At 39.2% G+C, this 17936-nt stretch overlaps 1 protein-coding gene across 3 annotated transcripts in view; it reads right to left on the reverse strand.

The window, feature by feature from the left end:
• LOC111872060 (terminal uridylyltransferase 7) overlaps positions 1-17093 on the reverse strand; it is a 53665-nt gene extending 36572 nt beyond the window's left edge. The window contains exons 1-7 of one of the 3 annotated variants that reach the window (XM_023865573.2): positions 16932-17093; positions 8681-9056; positions 8195-8311; positions 5624-5801; positions 4946-5096; positions 3288-3474; positions 421-580 (exon numbers count right to left, since the gene is read on the reverse strand). In XM_023865573.2, the coding sequence (XP_023721341.1) occupies positions 421-580; positions 3288-3474; positions 4946-5096; positions 5624-5801; positions 8195-8311; positions 8681-9034 (1147 nt within the window). In that variant the 5' untranslated portion in view covers positions 9035-9056; positions 16932-17093. Of the gene's footprint in view, positions 1-420; positions 581-3287; positions 3475-4945; positions 5097-5623; positions 5802-8194; positions 8312-8680; positions 9057-16614; positions 16704-16736 lie in introns of those variants that run through there. The other 2 variants (XM_023865572.2, XM_023865574.2) reach the window with 2 other exon arrangements.
• Between the last annotated feature and the right edge of the window lie 843 nt (positions 17094-17936).

The following is a 17936-nucleotide window of genomic DNA, read 5'->3' on the forward strand; positions in this document are numbered from 1 at the left end:
CGAAAGAAGTATATATGTAACTCAATTTTATAGCATATCGGTAAAGTAGAATAAAGATGTCCTTGTAAGAGGTCGTGAGATGTCAAGGCTCCCACATTTTCCGGACACTCTGCTCAAAGATGGCCGTGAGGCTGTCAGCCTTACACGCCAGTCATCCTGTACCCCCAAGGGACATTCCTGTGCTCATTTCTGTTAGAGAATGAGTCAACCCCAGGGTCATAGTGGGACTGGAAGGATTAGGTAAATTGAAAGAATCCAATGATCTCATCAGGAATAAAACCTGTGACTTTCCAGCTTGTAGCATAGTGCCTCAACCAACTATATGCGTAAAGTAAATGGGAATTAAAACTGCATACACAATACTATCCAATATAAAAAAAACTGATGTATGGAAACAGAAACTACACATATGTAACTTACCTAAATAGATATCTGGATTTAAATCACTTCCTGCTGTAGTTTGTAATTCATGTAATACTGGAACAACTGGGCTTCTAACTTGCTGAAGGAAGTACACCACCAAGAGTGAGAAAGCATGTGGTGGCCATGTGCCAGCTTCAGCATTATCAAGTTTGCAATGCTGAAAGCATAACAACAGCTGGCTATAGTTATAGTATTCCATATACCAAAAGAAATCTTAAACAAATTAGCTATCAACTCTAAGATATCAAACAGGGGAACCATTAAACTAAACCAATCATGACATCCATGAACAATTCAGTACACTGCCTAGCAATCCTGCTTCATATCTGGGAGATTACCAGTTAAAATCAGAGCGAACAGACCAGGCGTCCTGAGTGAGGTCTTCCATGATCTTTTTTATCTAGGAAGATTCTGAGATAATGTTTTATGGCTGTAGGCCACGATTGCTTTCTGCCACATCATTTCAAGCTTCTAATTCACAATCATTCCACCATGATTGCTTTCTGCCACATCATTTCAAGCTTCTAATTCACAATCATTCCACCATCTGATGCTAATAATATATAGAGATTATCCAATTATACAGCATCTCTGAGAAAGAGGTACAGAAAATTTGGAGGGTGAGTATTATGGCCCAAAACAATGAAGATAATTTATATATACATGGGTCTGAAAATGCTTTGGTAATGAATTAAAGCCATTTGAAGGAGGTCTAACAACAGCAGGGTTAGTATATTGGTTACAAAAATAAAGTATACTATGGAAATTTTTCAAGGAAACTGGAGTTCAGAGTGGACGATGTGAACGATCACTTGTCTTTCATTACAATCACCTTCCACGGAGAACAACAGAACATAACAGCTGTCACAATTACAGTGATAATATTGAGTAGATCATGTACACTAGCATATGACATCAGGAATTCATTTACACTCAACTGTACAGAGTCATTTGTTCTTTTTCCAGTGTTATAGTTGCCTCATAAGTCTGTGCTTAAATGGACAATAATACATTCTGAGAATATGCTGAATGCTCTTAGTTCTCAGTGAAGACATGGTATTATTATTATTATTATTATTAGAGGGGGTGGGTTTCCCCATGCACTTAGACCAGTTATTGGTCCACTGTGCGTCCCCTTTTAATTTCTACTGTCGCCATACCCTACCCATACTGGTGCGTGCTATCAGCCCTGTTCAGCCAACGACCTTGGCCATCAGTACCTGATATTTCCCCCATCTACCAGAGGCATTGGAAACTACTTAGGCAGAAAATTGTTGCCTAATTTTGCTCAGAGGTCTCCTAGAGACATGAGGATCTTTTACGTGGCGTAAATCTACGACACGGGACCCATGGCTTAAAGTCCATCCTGGAGGACATCTACCCTTAAAAATTCCACAACCTCTGCCAGGTTTGAACCCGCGTACCTTGAGTCATGAGGTGGGAACGTTACTCCTAGACTACAGAGGCCGCTGAAGACATGGTAATGATGCAGCAGCTGTGAGTTTTTACATGGAGAGGTATCCTCAATGTAGATTTCCAAACCCATGCATATTTCACATAACTGTTCACACTTCTATGGTAGACCATGGAAGATGGAGATGTGCACAAACAGTTGATGAGTGCATCGTGAGATGCGTAAAGGAGAAACGCCATAGTATTGTTTGTTGTATAAAAGTTTCTGAACGTATGGTGTGTACGACAGTGTAACAGGCTCCCCAGGAACAGTTGCAGTACCTGTACCATTTGAAATGGATACAAGCTCTGATTTTTTTTTAATCCATGAAGGTTTTTTTTTATGTTCTGCATATTTTGGACACTTAAAACTTCCCTTGATTTAAGATTCCTTAATTGATTGCTGATGTTGCTGTTGCATGCGAATATTTGCTGTGGAATCTACAGTGAAGTTTCAGTGCAGGGTTATCTCTGCATGTGTTTTGTCATGTATTGATCTCCACACTTCTCAGCTAAAGTGAGAGCTGTGACAAGTTATTATTGTACAGTGTTGTATTGACACAACTTCAACCTGAGAAATCAGTATCAAGATTGAGACATCAATACAGAAAGGTCATAACAGTGAACCAGACATCAGCCAATAACTCACCCACACACTTTCCTTTGTGGCACTGTACGAAGTCACAAAATTTGATACAAACAACTTGCTTGAGTTTCAGTTACAAACTGTAAAATTTAAGAAGCTTCATGAAAAAATGTAGTATGTGACAAAAACATGAATGTTTAGAATTCTTCATTTGACAAAACATGCCAAATTCTGATTCCTTTAATACTTTGCACATATAAATATATTATGGGTATTTCAACAAACTTATAAAATCAAAATTACAACACGAGAATATCTTTCCAAACTGCACAGCATTATAGCCATGACTGCACAAATTCTGGGTGCCATGTCAAGTAAAATTTCCATGCTGGTACCTACATGTTTCTTCCCGATATATAAACAATCACATTAAGTGGAGGAACTGTTTTGGAAGAGACTGTGGACCTGTCATCTGACAGTTACTGATCAATCAATATAAACAAAATGCCACATAATAAATGTGGGTATACTTGGCGCAACAAGTGACGGCATTCGGCTCTACAATGAAGAAGGTGAGGGTAAGCAGTAGTGCAGTTGGGGTACCTCTCAACATGCAAACAGTAGAAGAAAATTTTACTTCTCTGTTCTGCAATCATTACTTGATGATTTTACTATGAACAAATGAAAGCAGCACACTGACCTGCTTCACCTCCCTGCACACTGTTCATGAGAACTTGTCCATGTTCGTGACTCTACTCAAAAGAACGGAATATTGTTTCTGAGCATGTGCCATGACTTGTTGCACAAGTAATAAGCAACTGCTTACCTGGCCCCAAAAGCGGAAAGCTATTCCGAGGGTTCGAACACGCTCATCAACTGTTGCATATTGCGAGAGGAGAAGAGCAATCTTGTGAGAATGATTATGTTGCACAGTCAATACACATGGCAGGTTTGTACCATTGTCAATGAACCTGACTGCTGGAATTTCTGCAGTAAAGTCACGTTCTACTTTACTGGAAATAAAATAAACAATTAATTTAAAAATATGTTAAAAATACTTGGTTCAAAAACTAATGAAAGATGGTACTGTGGGACAAGTAACTGAATGTGAGGACTCGGTACATTATAACAGGCTGTCCAACTTCCAGGCCATGCTGCCAGTCAGTTTTGTGTGGTACATAATAGCATTCTACCATCTCCCAAAATATATATGAATGATTTCCCCCTCTATAAAATGACAGGTACAAAATCTTGTTTTGAAAAGCTTTATGATAACTGCTTAATAAATTTCCCCCATAATTTTTCAGTTTACTTCACACAACACCCAATAATAAAAGTAAGGAATTAGTGTAACTTAACGATTGCATACAATATCAGTAAAATCTAGCAACCCTTTAGTGAATGGTTTTTAAGCACTTTTTATCTGCAAACACTGCCTAACGACCTGTTCACATGTTCAGCACAATCATGTAGCCATACCACTCAGATTAAACACACTGTTCTATTTTATTTATATTGATTACTTGCCAGACTGCTAGTCAGTGCACGTCCAGCATTACTGTTAGTGGTGTTCAGTGTTTGTTGTACAGACAAGGTCCTTTCAACAACAACAAAAAATTATGAGAGGATGATGCTCAAGTCCCCTGAAAAGAAATGTAACATTGAAGCTGAAAACAGAGCATTTAATAAACAATGGGACAGCGATTATTTATTCACTGGAAATATCCCTGTATTTTAGAGGTGCTGAATTCAAATCTTGGCTGGGATACTAGCTATCCTGAAGTTCTTTTTTGTAGATTTCTTCAGTCTGTACAGGCAAATACCATTACACTACTTCTATCAGATCACAACTGATTTTTTTTCCTAATTCTTCCAAATTTATCACTCAGCTGTCGTTCTGCCATTTCATGTTATATTGTCTAGCTACAGACAGCGCAACCTCCTCCCTCAAAGTCATAGTCATCATTATATCCAACACATCAGATATAAAACAGAATAAACCAGACATTAAGAAGTTAGACACTCTTGGCATTACCACAACATGTCCACATCATCCAACAATGTGATCAGGGTGTGATGTCTATCTTCTTGGATAGTTGGCATAAAGTTGGATCAAATTTACCATAATCAAGTGTGTCACCAAAAAAGAAGTGGCAACAGCCGCAGCAGTGGTGGTAGTGATGGTGGTGGTAGTAGTAGTAGTAGTTAACTGCAATGGTCTCATTTATATTAACAATCTACGTCTATTAATATGTTGCTATAAAAGAAACCTGAATAAGTGTCTGAAAAATCAGAAAAATAACCAGCCTACTCAGAGTTACTTTAAAAATGGGTTTGCCCCTATGCACTATGAGATACGAGTACTTCAAAACCAATCTTCCAAAAGCAAGATACATTCCTAAGATCCCATTATGGTACAGGCAACAAAAAGGTACCAGTATCTTAAGCTAAAAATGTTTAAAGACTGTTATAATCAATGTGCACCTGTAAGCTTCTATGCTCGCAATCAAATCACTTGCAGCTGCCAGTCCTTGAGCAGGACTCTTTTCCTCTGGTACAGATAAATCCAAATTCACATCAGATTGCTTTAGACCAAATCCTGAAAGCGAGGAGCCATACAACCTTACTGTGAAGCCTGAAATACAAAGCACCATTTAAATCAAGATTAGTGTGACCAATCTCCTTTTTATGAGAATTAAAAAGTTAGTGGTTTGTTGATAAGGAGTTTGCATTACATTTGAATTCTCCAAAAAGTTTGCTGTATTGTATACAGAGTCAGCCATCAACGGAGGGGAATTCACTCAGTGGGGGGGGAGTCCAAATGGGTCCACTCGGCACAGTGGCCACTGATTGGCCTACTGTAACCTGCCCCAGGTGATTATGATGGAGAATTTGGTGGAATGAAGATTGGCAGGGGAAACCGAAGTACTTGGAGAAAACCCGCCCCAGTGCCACTTTGTCCACCACAAATCCCAATCGACCAGACCCAGGATTGAACCCGGGCTGCTGTGGCGGGAAACATCTGCAATGTTCTCTATATAAATATACAGTAAACTATCAATGCAATGTCATAAGCAGCATATTTTGATCTCAACTGAACGTGCTGTAGATGCTCCAATGCAGTAAAAAGTTTTTATTTTTACTCCCCCACATGATACTTACCGGGCATTATTTTCTCTATAGTGTTTCCAAGAACAGCTGCAATATTCTGTCGGGCAAGAATGTCAGTGTCACTTAGTCCATGCAGTTTAACTTCTTCCCTCAGAAGGTTGTCAAGATATTTCAACTGTTCTGGAGTTGCGGGAGGCAAATTTAATATAGTAACCCTCTCAGCTTCCTCCTGCAATTATTTAAACGACAATTACATTCAATTTTCAGAATTAGTGGTAGCTACAGATTCATAGTATTATGTTCAAGGTGGGAGGGAGAACTCTATAGCCATACACAAGCATGTTACACTGTTCACTGCTGTGCCTATTTAACATTAAATACCGAACTTGTACATTCAAGATGCTTCACTCCATGTATTATAAGAACTGGATTTTTCACTTCTTATGGGACCACTTAAAATTGATGTCAAATCAAGGGAATGAAAATTTTTGTAGCTAACGAAATTAAACACACTAAATGAAGGGACATACGCCCAACTAGTGAGAACGTACATACAAAGGGGACACAAACATGGACGCCACAAAAACATGGAAAGGCGAGAGAGTTTCATTCTCAAACTGACATATTTCAGTGTGAACAACAATGATGCAATTGCACGGAAATATATTGACTTAATATGTATGGCTGTGAAACACTTTCAAAATGTGAATAATTGCCTGAAGATGGCCAAGTAAGGCTGGAACATGTAACAATTGACGTGATTTTAATTTTATTTTCAGTTAAAGAGAGAATATAACTATTTTTTAAGTTCCATTAAAGATGGAGGCCAATGAGTGAGTGATACACCAAATGAATACTGTATTATATTATAAAGGTAATATAGTTCAGGCAGGCAAAATGCAACACAACCAATGATAGCTAAACATCTGACAGCAAAATATCTCACTTGGAAAGCAGCAGGGATTGGTCACACACTTTGTAGACAAATTCCTCCCCTTTCCACATTCACACGGGAAGACCGCACGAAAAATACATATACAGGAACAAAAGACATACAAGAACTACAATGGGCGAAAAAAAAATAAAATGACACTATTCTAGATAAGATATTGTAACGTGTTTGGAGTAGATGCTTCCATGGCAACGCAATAACAGTTGGCCACTGCACAGACAATGCCGAAACAATGAACGTGTTTCCCCAGAGATTAACAACAGAAGGCTGTTGAGTACCAACAGATGAGACGAAACACTTTACTGCCGTAATCTATAGAGATCGTTCCCGAAGTAACGGATTGCCGAACATGTAAGATCGAACCTTGGTGAATGGTGTCTCGTATCCGGTGCGCAGAACACCTACATAAGCCGAGAGCAACAGAGCTACAACAACACAGAGCTAATTAGCCTTCATACACGACAGTTGAGGTCTAGTCGCCATACAAGACAGTTGGAAGGTAGCCACCGCGGAATATAACTAAGGTGATAATTGTATGGTGTGAAAGAGTGAATGTCCAATAAAGATTCGCTGAATCCTTAACCCACGTGAATTTGTCGCATGACATACCAAACACGTGACAATATACAACAAAACGACGACGTACATGGGACCACGAAAGACAAGTGGACAGTGCAGTGGCTTCCCCACAAATTAAAAGCTGCCTGATGATGGCCCATGTGCGGCCAAAACATTTTGCAAGATTGGAAAAACATTATGTAAAACAAAAAGATATTTTGAAGTATTTTGATAATCACTTTTAGTGTATAAGATATACTTGCAGTGACTTAATGACATTTTATGATATTTAATAACATTTTAAAATATTAAAGTTACACTTCTAGTGAAAAAAAAAATATATTTTAGGTGTCTTATATCACTGTTGCATTATTGATGGTGTTCTTGAATAATAAGAATAATGCCTTGAAGCAAAAGAGTGCTGAAATATAACAATTCAGAAAGTTAATATCTTTCATTATTAACATTACTGATTAAAATCCCACATTTAAATCTAGTTCCTGGTGTTCCATAATCCCTTAAGAGGAAAGTTAAACAGCTCTCATATAAAGAAAGCAGTCTTCTGGGATTTGGCACCGTGTATATGTGGCGTTAACCGACGTTTCGGAGGAACGTATCGCCTCCATCTTCAGGGTAGAAGAAAAATATAAGAATTCTGCAAGCGGAGAGACCGTGAGAACCGGTTCTGCTTTTACCGGTCTCTCCGCTTGCAGAATTCTTATATTTTTCTTCTACCCTGAAGATGGAGGCGATACGTTCCTTCGAAACGTCGGTTAACGCCACATATACATGGTGCCAAATCCCAGAAGACTGCTTTCTTCATAGTCACCGCCGTGAAAGCCTCAAATCTTACAGCTCTCATATATTTTGAGTGGGATGACACAATGGTAACACGCCAAATTTGAGAGTTATAAGACTTGAATTTTGGTCAAAAATCTGTTGTTCTGATAGCTTTTTGCATTCCAAGGCGAATGCTGAATAATAGCTCAAAACAGGTCACAAGAAAACACACACTCACACAATGAAATATAAATATGCTTAACAGTGAGTGCTCCAAAAGGCCCACGGTTCCTTTTGGAAAACTACCTAGGAAAATTGAAATGAGTAAGTACCTCCACTGCTCTCTGGTGACGTTTCTCTAAGATGTGCTTTTCTACCACGGTCACGCTGTCACAGAGATACTTGCATAGCTTGCACAGGAACAGGGCTTTGGGATTTTTAGCAGATTTCTGGAAAACAAATAATGTGCCACTTTGAAACCACTTCATAGATATAAAAAAAAAGACAAATATGGTTGGTTATGTACCCAATACATATGTCATATTTCATCACTATCAATATCAGGGTTCAACGGCTGTGTTGGTTTTTACAGAATGGCAAAACAATAACTTGGTTTTAAATGAAATTGTGCCTAGCCACAGTATGATGCAATATGTTCAATTGCTACTCTTATGATAGAGAAAACATGTATATAAAATTAAAAAACCAGGGCAATACAAAGTTCCAGTTGATCCAAATTTAACCTTTACCAGAACATCATCATCTAAGCATGATCACAGAAGAACTCAACCCACAAATTACTTTAGAAGATAACTTACTTTGTCCAGAAGGACTATGTAGTTCTGCTCAAGCACATATTTATGCTGTGGATCCAAAATTACAGCTGCTGGTGTTGGTGCATTGTTATCTGGTGACCTGGCCTCAACATCTTCCTGTGGAATGACTGCTCCAGAACTACCATCACCAACTGCAGCATTTACTCCGGGCGTTTTCTTCTTCCTATTCTTCTTCTTCTTCTTATGTTTCCCCTTTTCATTATTTACTATGTTCCCCTGTACAGATGCCAAGCTCTCATCTCTTCTGATATTCTGAGCATTTACTGGTTTCTCTTTCCGTGCTGATTTCTCTTGCCTCAGGTTAGGCTGGGTATTATTATATGGTTTCTCAGCCATTTTCACGGCAGTAGTCTGATTTCTGGAGAGAGAAGACAAACTTAATACTTCTCGTCTTGAAAAAACAGAATGTTGCTTCCACTCAGATAAAGGCAAACTTTATGATGAGAGAAGGGTATTCTTCAGCAGTAATGGCTGCTGCATTACAATGTTTTAAAAAAAAACTCCGTGGCTTTAGTCCGCGACTGAGCAACTGCCGGTTGTCGGTGAAGTTAGTGCAAGCTTTAGTGGATAGAGGGTGTTGCGTGGTCAGCAACTGCATATGGACTCTTTCTTTGAGAAGTCACAGCCAACAGACCCACCAAATACCTTGAGGAACATTTTACCTTAAATTTCAGTAGCTATAAATGCAAAGCACAAGTGCTGGTTCCCACAACTAACTCAGTCCCATTATTTATCATGGAATCACATGATTCATCCTGTCTTCAACCATATCCCAATACAAATCGAAGACCCATCCATCAGCTCACCCACTCACTCACTCACTCACTCACCCATTTAATAGGTCATTTACTTTTCACTACATATTCATTATTAATACTGTCATATGTCAGTGATTAGATACAGGGTTCGCACTGATAACTGCATTTATTGAACACTGATAACACATAACTAAAAACATTTACAACACTATCTCTATTCTACAAACTTAACAAATCACTATTGCACATGCTAGGTCTCAATCTGTTATGTCTCTGCTCAGAGTCAATAGGTTATGGATACTAGAAATGGAGCTTCTTCTAGTTCTGTACTCAAGTCCTTGCTGGATGGCGTCTGGCTTGCAATTTCCATCCCTCAGACAGTTCAGAATTCAAAGTTACTTTACAACTGGAGGTTTACCACAAATCAGTTAATCTTAGCACCAAGTCTGTTGAGGCTAATAACCAGATTTCTTTTTCTTGGGGGAGGGGGAGGGTAACTGAACCATTACGGTCAGAGTCCTTGTGAAACATCCTCTCTGATGAGAAGATAGGTTTGTCTCTTATGAATACGCGTGGCCTTTATCAAATGTACATATCACTCATACAGCATAATATTCAATGAAAACTGTTCCCTGTACAATATACAGGGGGTTCTGGTTAACAGGATCACAGATTAATTTGGGCACCCATCTATTTGGGTCAAATCCTGGAGAATAAACACAAACCGAGAATACAACCACAATTTGCTTTGCTTATTTGGAACACCATGCTGTTTATAAGACCACCTCTGTGGTCTAGTGGTCAGAGTTCCTGGCTATAGATCCAGAGGTCCTGGGTTCGAATCCCGGGGCTACCAGATTCTCTGAGAAGTAGTGGGTCTGGAACGGGGTCCACTCAGCCTCATGAGGATAACTGGGGAGCTATTTCAAAGAAACAGTGGCTCTGGGCTAGAAAACACGAGATTAATGGCCATGCAAATCCGTTGCGCTGACCACACGACATCCTCTATCTGTAAAAGTTGGTACTAACTTCGTGGATAAGCAGTGTTCGCTCGGTCGACATAGTTTGCTTGTGGCCTACAGGCCACGGAGTATGGTGTTTCTAACTGGGCCATTAGCTGCCACACGGCACACTTGTGGTTACCACATTGAGTCGCTGACTCAGCCGGTATAAATGAACACCTCTCTCAGTCTTTGCAGTGACTGCATTTGTGAATTTACTGCAGCATTTTTTTTCACTTAAAATTTCGGACCCCAACAGAAATGCATATGAGAGATCAACACTAGCTAACAAAACTTCCTTACTGCCTACCAGCAGTCATCACCAACTAGCAGAGACAATCGAAATGCCAAAATTGACAACTGCGTGTGTTATAAAGCATCAAGAGAAACTATGAGATGAATGGACATCATGCCACAGGCAACAGGAAACTTCCCATAAATTAAAGCATGAACATAAGGATTCAGATGTTGAAGAGTTCCTCAAGTATATGTGATTCCAACCTTCCAGAATTGACTCTTACGCTGATCACTATCTGGTGGGAGACGACATGGATACCAATAAAGTGTGGGAAACTGATAGATAGAATATCAAAACTGCAGAGATAATGTTATTTTGAATTGAAGCCGCATAAGCCATGGCTTGAGGAAGAATGTTCAAAACTGTTATATCAAAGGAAACAAGCCAAACTGAAACGGTTACAGACTGTGATCTAAGCAAAATAAATTGAGATAATCTTAACAATGTATGACATGAAGCAGATACACATTTCAGGAAAAAATACAACAGAATATCTGAAGGACAAAATCAATGAATTTCCATTACAAAGTATGAAAAATAACATTAGGAGACTAGTATAGGGGTATAAATGAACTTAAAAAGGTTTACCACCTAGAAGCAACATTCTGACTAGATGGATGAATTACTTCTCAAAACTACTGACTCTACACAGTGTTAATGATGTTAGGCAAATGGAAATACATATAGCTAAACCATTAGTACCTCAGCCTAGTCCTCTTGGGGTTGAAACTGCTATTAAAAAGTTCAAAAGGTATAAATTGCCAGGTACTGATCAAATTCTGATAGAAATGATTACAGTATGGGGTGAAACATTATGATCTGACATCCATAAACTCCTTTATTCCACTATATTTAAGCATCCTGTTACACTCTCTACAATATATGACATAAACTCCATCCTAAGTACAACAATTTATTGTAGTTCTTTCGTCTTGCTTTCTTCTACACTACATGTTTTGGCTGCAAACGGTCATCATCAGGTGTATACCCTCACATAGCTGCTACACTGCACGCAGTTTAAAATTTAAAAACACTAGTCTTCCCAATTGTTCATTTCGCTGTTGCTAACAGGTTTCGATATATCAGAATCTTCCCCGCTGATATCTGTCTGATATGTACAAAATCTTTGTTAAACCTACACACGTCAATTTGATTTTCATAAACTGGAACTTTTAAAATCTTCAATTCCAATTTTAAAAATTTCTTTAACACTTTTTCAAATTTTCAAATTTAAAATTCTCAGGGTTACCCGCCCTATGTCTATAGTGGTGCAGCGGCTACTTCTTGTTTTCAGCACTGTTCAGGTGTTATCTGTAATATACATATATTCGTATTACTATCTTATGTAGGTTATGTTTTCTTAATGTGTTTATACTGTTGTTTGTACTTACTCTGTGTAGGCTCCCTGTGTGCGTGCTGCTGCTTATCTTTAATATGTGTGCTGTGTTTTATGTTGGTGAGTGTAGGAGGGGAATGGGTAGTGGGGAGAGGGAGGTACCGTTAGTCTGTATAGATTTCGTGTATCATTTGAAATATGGGATTGTGTGTTTCTATTTGTGTATCATTCATGTGTAGGCCCTTCTTACTTATTTTATATATATGGTATTTCTCTAATGTATTCAAATGTCTACCCTTCTTTCCCGTTGTTACAACTTCCATTACGTCTGTTATTGTTCTGTATGCATGTCCTGTATTTAGTTATGTGATTTGAGTACCCGGAATTGCTATTATTATTTCTAATATCATGTATATGTTCTTTATATCTGGTGTTAAGTGTTTGGCCTGTTTGCCCAATGTATTTCAATGGGCAATCTACACATTTCATTTGGTATATGCCACTTTTATTGTATTTATCTAATTGTGGTTTTTGTTTGAGTATATTTTCTATTGTGTTTAGTGTGCAGAATGCTACTTTTATCTGTGTGTCTTTAAAAAGTGTTGTAATTTTCCTTACTTTTTTTTTTGTACTTTATTCTATTTGGAATAAGGAAAAACATCCTCAGCAGGGGAAAGAAGCTATTACAATGTCATCTTACAAGGGTAATAAAATTGACAGCAGTAACTATCAAGGCTCATCACCATTATCAATTTCACACAGAATTTTATCTAACATTCTTTTCTCAAGGCTATGTCCACATCCACAGATTACTGGGAATCACATCGTGGGTGTAAACATAACTGATAAACTGCTTATCAGAATTATCTGCATTCATCATATATTAGAGTACAATAAGACAGCAGATTAGCTAATCAGAGACTTCAAGACTGCCTATGACTCACTTAGGTGGGAACTATTGTAAAACGTTCTCACTGAGTTGGGTAAAAAAACAAGTAAAGCTATCACAGTAACAGGCCGTGAAGGCCTAGGGTTGTGAGACAGTGAGGGTCCCACATTATCTAGTCAATCGGCTCAAAGATGGCGGTAAGATTGTCAGCCTTACATGCCAGCCTCGCTTTACTCCCCAGGAAAATTATTTAATTCCTGGTACTCATTTCTGTTAGAGGCTGAGTCGACCCCAGGGCCATGGTGCAGCTGGAAGGATGAGGTAAATTGAAAAAAATCCAATGACTTCATCGGGACTTGAACTCGCAACCTTCTGGCTTGTAGCATAATGCCTCAACCAACTATGCTACCATGTACCCCCCACTGAGTTGGGTATACCCATGAAACTAATTAGGCTATCAGAATGAGTTTAAAGGAACTCTACCGTACAGTCTGTATTGGGTATACTTTTACGGTTTGCTTATTTCATATACAAAATAATCTAAGACAATGAGATAAATTATTGCCATTGCTTTTCAACTTTTCTTCACAATACACCATTATGAAGGTCCAAGATAACCAAGTGTAACTGAAATTGAATGGAACACATCAGTTTCTGGTCTATGGTGAAAATGTATATCTATTGTGGGATAACATAAATACCATTGGGAAAAACACAAGTGCTAGTAACCAGACCGAAATAGATGTAAACACAAAGAAAATAAGTACAGGGTATCCATAATGAACACAGCTGAAAAAAGAAAATGAATAGCTTCACTCCAAACAAAGATGAATGCAAGCGGTTCATGGTGAAGGTTGTAAAATCTTACCAAATATTTTGTCGTGACAGCCGATCTTGACATGTTCCCCCTTTGTGGCGTGGCAAATATCAAACTGATACTTTATTTCTGTCCAGTTATTTCTTAACATCTCCAGAGTTATAGTAGATGCTACTGATGTTAATGAAATTGAATAACATCACTCTCAATGAAAACACATTCAGCAGTCTGCAGTGGGAAGTATTGTCACATCTCTGCTGACAGCCAAAACTGTGAAGCAAGCAGACAGCTGTTGCTTGGGAACTGCTCTGTAAATACATCCATTGCTAGTCAGTGGCTCAGTAGTCACCACATGATTGCCACAACAGAAGACTTGGTGGAAGTGGGGTTTTCTAAGCGGTCTGCCACAATGGCCACATCACACCATACCATACTTTGACTTCTGCCTGTTCTCCATGTGGTGGAAAGTTCATTACCTCCACCATGGCCCTGCGAGTTGCAGAAGGCGACAAAAAGGGAAGCCACTACCTGGGCAACCCTGTTCTTTGGGGATATAAATAAGGGGACCTAGCCCTCATGGTTGGGGGAGTCTGTAATCCGAGACAGTAAAATATGGTCATGAGTCTTGCAGGACTCGGACCCAAGAATGGCTGCACTGGTGAGGACCAGCAGTAACTGTACAGAACAGACCAATCCTCTTGTCAGAGAGGGTGCCCCACATCAACAAACCCCCAACTGTCTGACAGTAGTAAAAATGTAGTTGTGGGCTCCAAATGGGTGCTTGACAACAGACTACCTGACTGATCATCAGTTGTAACATAACTTTCCCTTTGACTTTTGGCAGACCAGTAGAAGTCTAGTTCGGAGGCAGGCATTCTGATACAGTCTCAGTCCACAGGGGTCCTAGCACCTGGCTAGGTGGTCAGCGACAGAGTCTGCAGTTAGGAGACAGCCACCCCTGGTGGAGGCGTGGGTGTGCAGGAGCCGCCACTGGGTAGCAACATAGAGATAATGTGATATATAGTGATATAGAGATATAGTGAGGACTTCAGCCATGGAACACGAAAGGTGAAGAATCTACACTGTTGTAGGATCTGTTACAAGGTGACAACGAGTGAAGACAAAAGACTGAGAAGACTGAGTACATGATGCAGTGAACTGTAGACTGTGTGAATTAGCAATAGCACTATAGCTACTTGTAATTATGTTCTGTAAGAGTCCAATAAATCCAATTACCAACCAAACCCTGTGCTTAGTCACTAACACTTGACAGTATATAATCTCACCAAGTACAGTTCTTGTGTCAGTAACTCTGCTGTATATAAGCAATAATTATCAGTTAGCCTGCGCAAAATGGCATCATTCGCATCACAAGAGAAAGTTCAATGCTATTACCGGCTGACAGAATTTAAGTTCCCAGTGACTGTTTGGCATAAGTTTTGCCAGAAGTAAGGCCATGATACACCAAACAGACACACACCTACTAACTGATACTAGCATAAGCTATAACACAGGTATTTTAAGCAACAGGATGTAGGCAGCAGACTGCGGTAGACAACCAAGTAAATAAACACCACTTGAAGAGCTTACCAATTAAGTCCATTTAGCAAGCATGTCACAAACTGCCAACTTCATATTCACCAATCCTTCATGTAGTGCGTAAGCAGCTAAAACTCTAAGAATACAAATTCCACTTGGTTCAGAAAGTCAAGGAACATAACTTGCTGCAGCACTACGATTTTGCTTTCTCTCTCGGACAGTGACAGTGACTACTTCAAGAGGGTTTGCTGCAGTGACGAGACTACTTTTCATACTTGGGTAAAGTGAGCTGGACACATCTGAGGATCTCTGAGTCGTCGTGATGTCAGGGGAAATAAAAGGGATACGCTGAAACTGAACATATGGTGAGGTTCAGTTTACCCAGTGCAGGAGTCATCTGATCATTCTTCTTTCATGAAAAAACTGTGATAGGTGCTGTGTACCTTGACATGCCTGAGAAATGTGCTCGGCCAAAGGTACCTGATGGAAATATCTTCCAGAAACATGGGGCAACACTACATTTCTGCACACCTGTCATTGAATTCCTCAATCAGAAATTCATAGTTATGTGTATAAGTTGAGGTGGCCCCATTCAGTGGCTCTCTTGACTTCTTTCTATAGGGATCTCTCAAAGATGTCATGTATCAGACCAATGTCAATGACCTGCCTAATTTGTGCCATAGGGTCATCGATGCAGTAGCGTCTATAACTCTGAAGATGTTAAGAAACACCTGCAGCGACAAAGAATATTCATTGGATCTCTGTTACACCACAAGGTGGTCACAGTGGGAGTGAAGTTATTTACTTTCTTTATCAGTCGTATTCATTTTGGACACCTTCTACAAGTTAATGTCTCGTTGCCAGAATGCAAGACATAATCATAACATGAACATAGCCAATAGGTCCTCTGAAAATGTCGCAATATTCAAATAGCTGGGAATGACAGTAACAAATCAATATTTGATTCATGACGAAAATAAAAACATTACATTCAGGTAAGGCTTGCACCATCAGGGAAGTGGTAACCTTCCTCAGACCTTTCAATTTACCAGAGCGAGAATGACATTATTTGCTATCTTGTATTAAGTATCCTGTTGCATTACTATATTCAATCGTTTACATATAATTTTCCATTTTTATTGATTTTAAATGGAACTGTTTTTGCAAAAATTACAAATAAAGCAGTTTACTACTATACTTTTGAATTTGGAAAGTGCCACGTTGAACTTCCTGATACTATCCTAACACTTGTTGTAAGGTGCTGAGAAAAACATCTACCTTGATGGTCAAGTCTAACGATAGACCTCCTAACATGAATCAAAGACGTTAACCACTACACTGAGATTTCTGACAGCAGGAATTGTTGTGGGGGGTGGAACGTTCAACGCTTGTACACTAACCCAAAATGCGGGTCGGGCTTCGAGGCCTGGTCGATATTAAACCCTGGGTCGATAAAGATATATTAGTACTTTCTTGGGTACTCCCTTCAGTTTCTTTCACTCTTCTCTTTACTGTTCACTTTCTGTCAACAGCATGAGAAATAAGATTGATTCCGTCACTTCGGAAGAGAGCTAAACAACACAGACACACTTTACCCTTCTCCCGAACTCCAAATTAATTCGTACAACCACAGGATACAAAACCAAACAAATTTATGAAATGTAACGATGCATATTTCACATTGTGCGTTAATAAAAAACCATTATTCAGGTACTGTGCCGTCCCACGAAAACAAAACAAAATTCATTAACCTGCCATCTTCACTTTAGAGAAACTACTACAGATATAGCCATAGCCACTGCCAAGAGCTCGATCGATAAAAATATTAACTACTATCCTACTACCACAAATCTCATGCCGCGGAACACTACACAGCATTGGGTAATTCCACCAGCCCTTGTCCCATGTTCTATATAACGTACACCGTTTATATTATTTAGTGCCGTTTTACCTACATTTGTGACCAATTTACTGACTCTCCCTGGCAGTTATGTACTAGTAGTTAGTTATAAATAGTATCAATTTTGTGGTGTAGATTGTTCCCTTGAAGTAGACGGGATAGCGCAGGCGACATAGCGACTGGCTACGGGCTGGACGACTGACGGGTCGGGGTTCGAGTACCGATGGCAGCAAGAATTTTCACTTCTCTATGACGTCCAGACCAGCGCTGGGGCCCACCAAGCTTCCTATCCAATGGGTACCGGGGGTTAAAGTGGCCAGGGCGTGAAGTTGACCCCTCACCTCCAGCTAGTGCCGAGGTCAAAAAAATTCGGGTCTATACATCCACTTTCCTATACGTCTTAATGGCGTAGTACTTAATTAGTTAAGCATAGGGACAACTTTACCTTTTACATTGTCTTCTTGAGTGTTAACAAGTAATATTCTGGAGGGTGCATATGTGTACTTTCTTGTTTATTCGCTTTATAGGATGAATTGTCAGTTCTGATTTTTATATACACTTGGTTGTCAACTTATGACAGACTTCCGTTCTGACTGACAGGTCTAAGTCGATCTGGTTGTATGTCGGCCATATATTTACTAACAGTATTCTTTAACCTTTCTAATCTTTTTACAATATTTATAATTTATTTTCAAAAACT

Source organism: Cryptotermes secundus, unplaced genomic scaffold (assembly GCF_002891405.2).
Source record: "Cryptotermes secundus unplaced genomic scaffold, Csec_1.0 scaffold162, whole genome shotgun sequence".
NCBI classification, from domain to species: Eukaryota; Metazoa; Arthropoda; class Insecta; order Blattodea; family Kalotermitidae; genus Cryptotermes; species Cryptotermes secundus.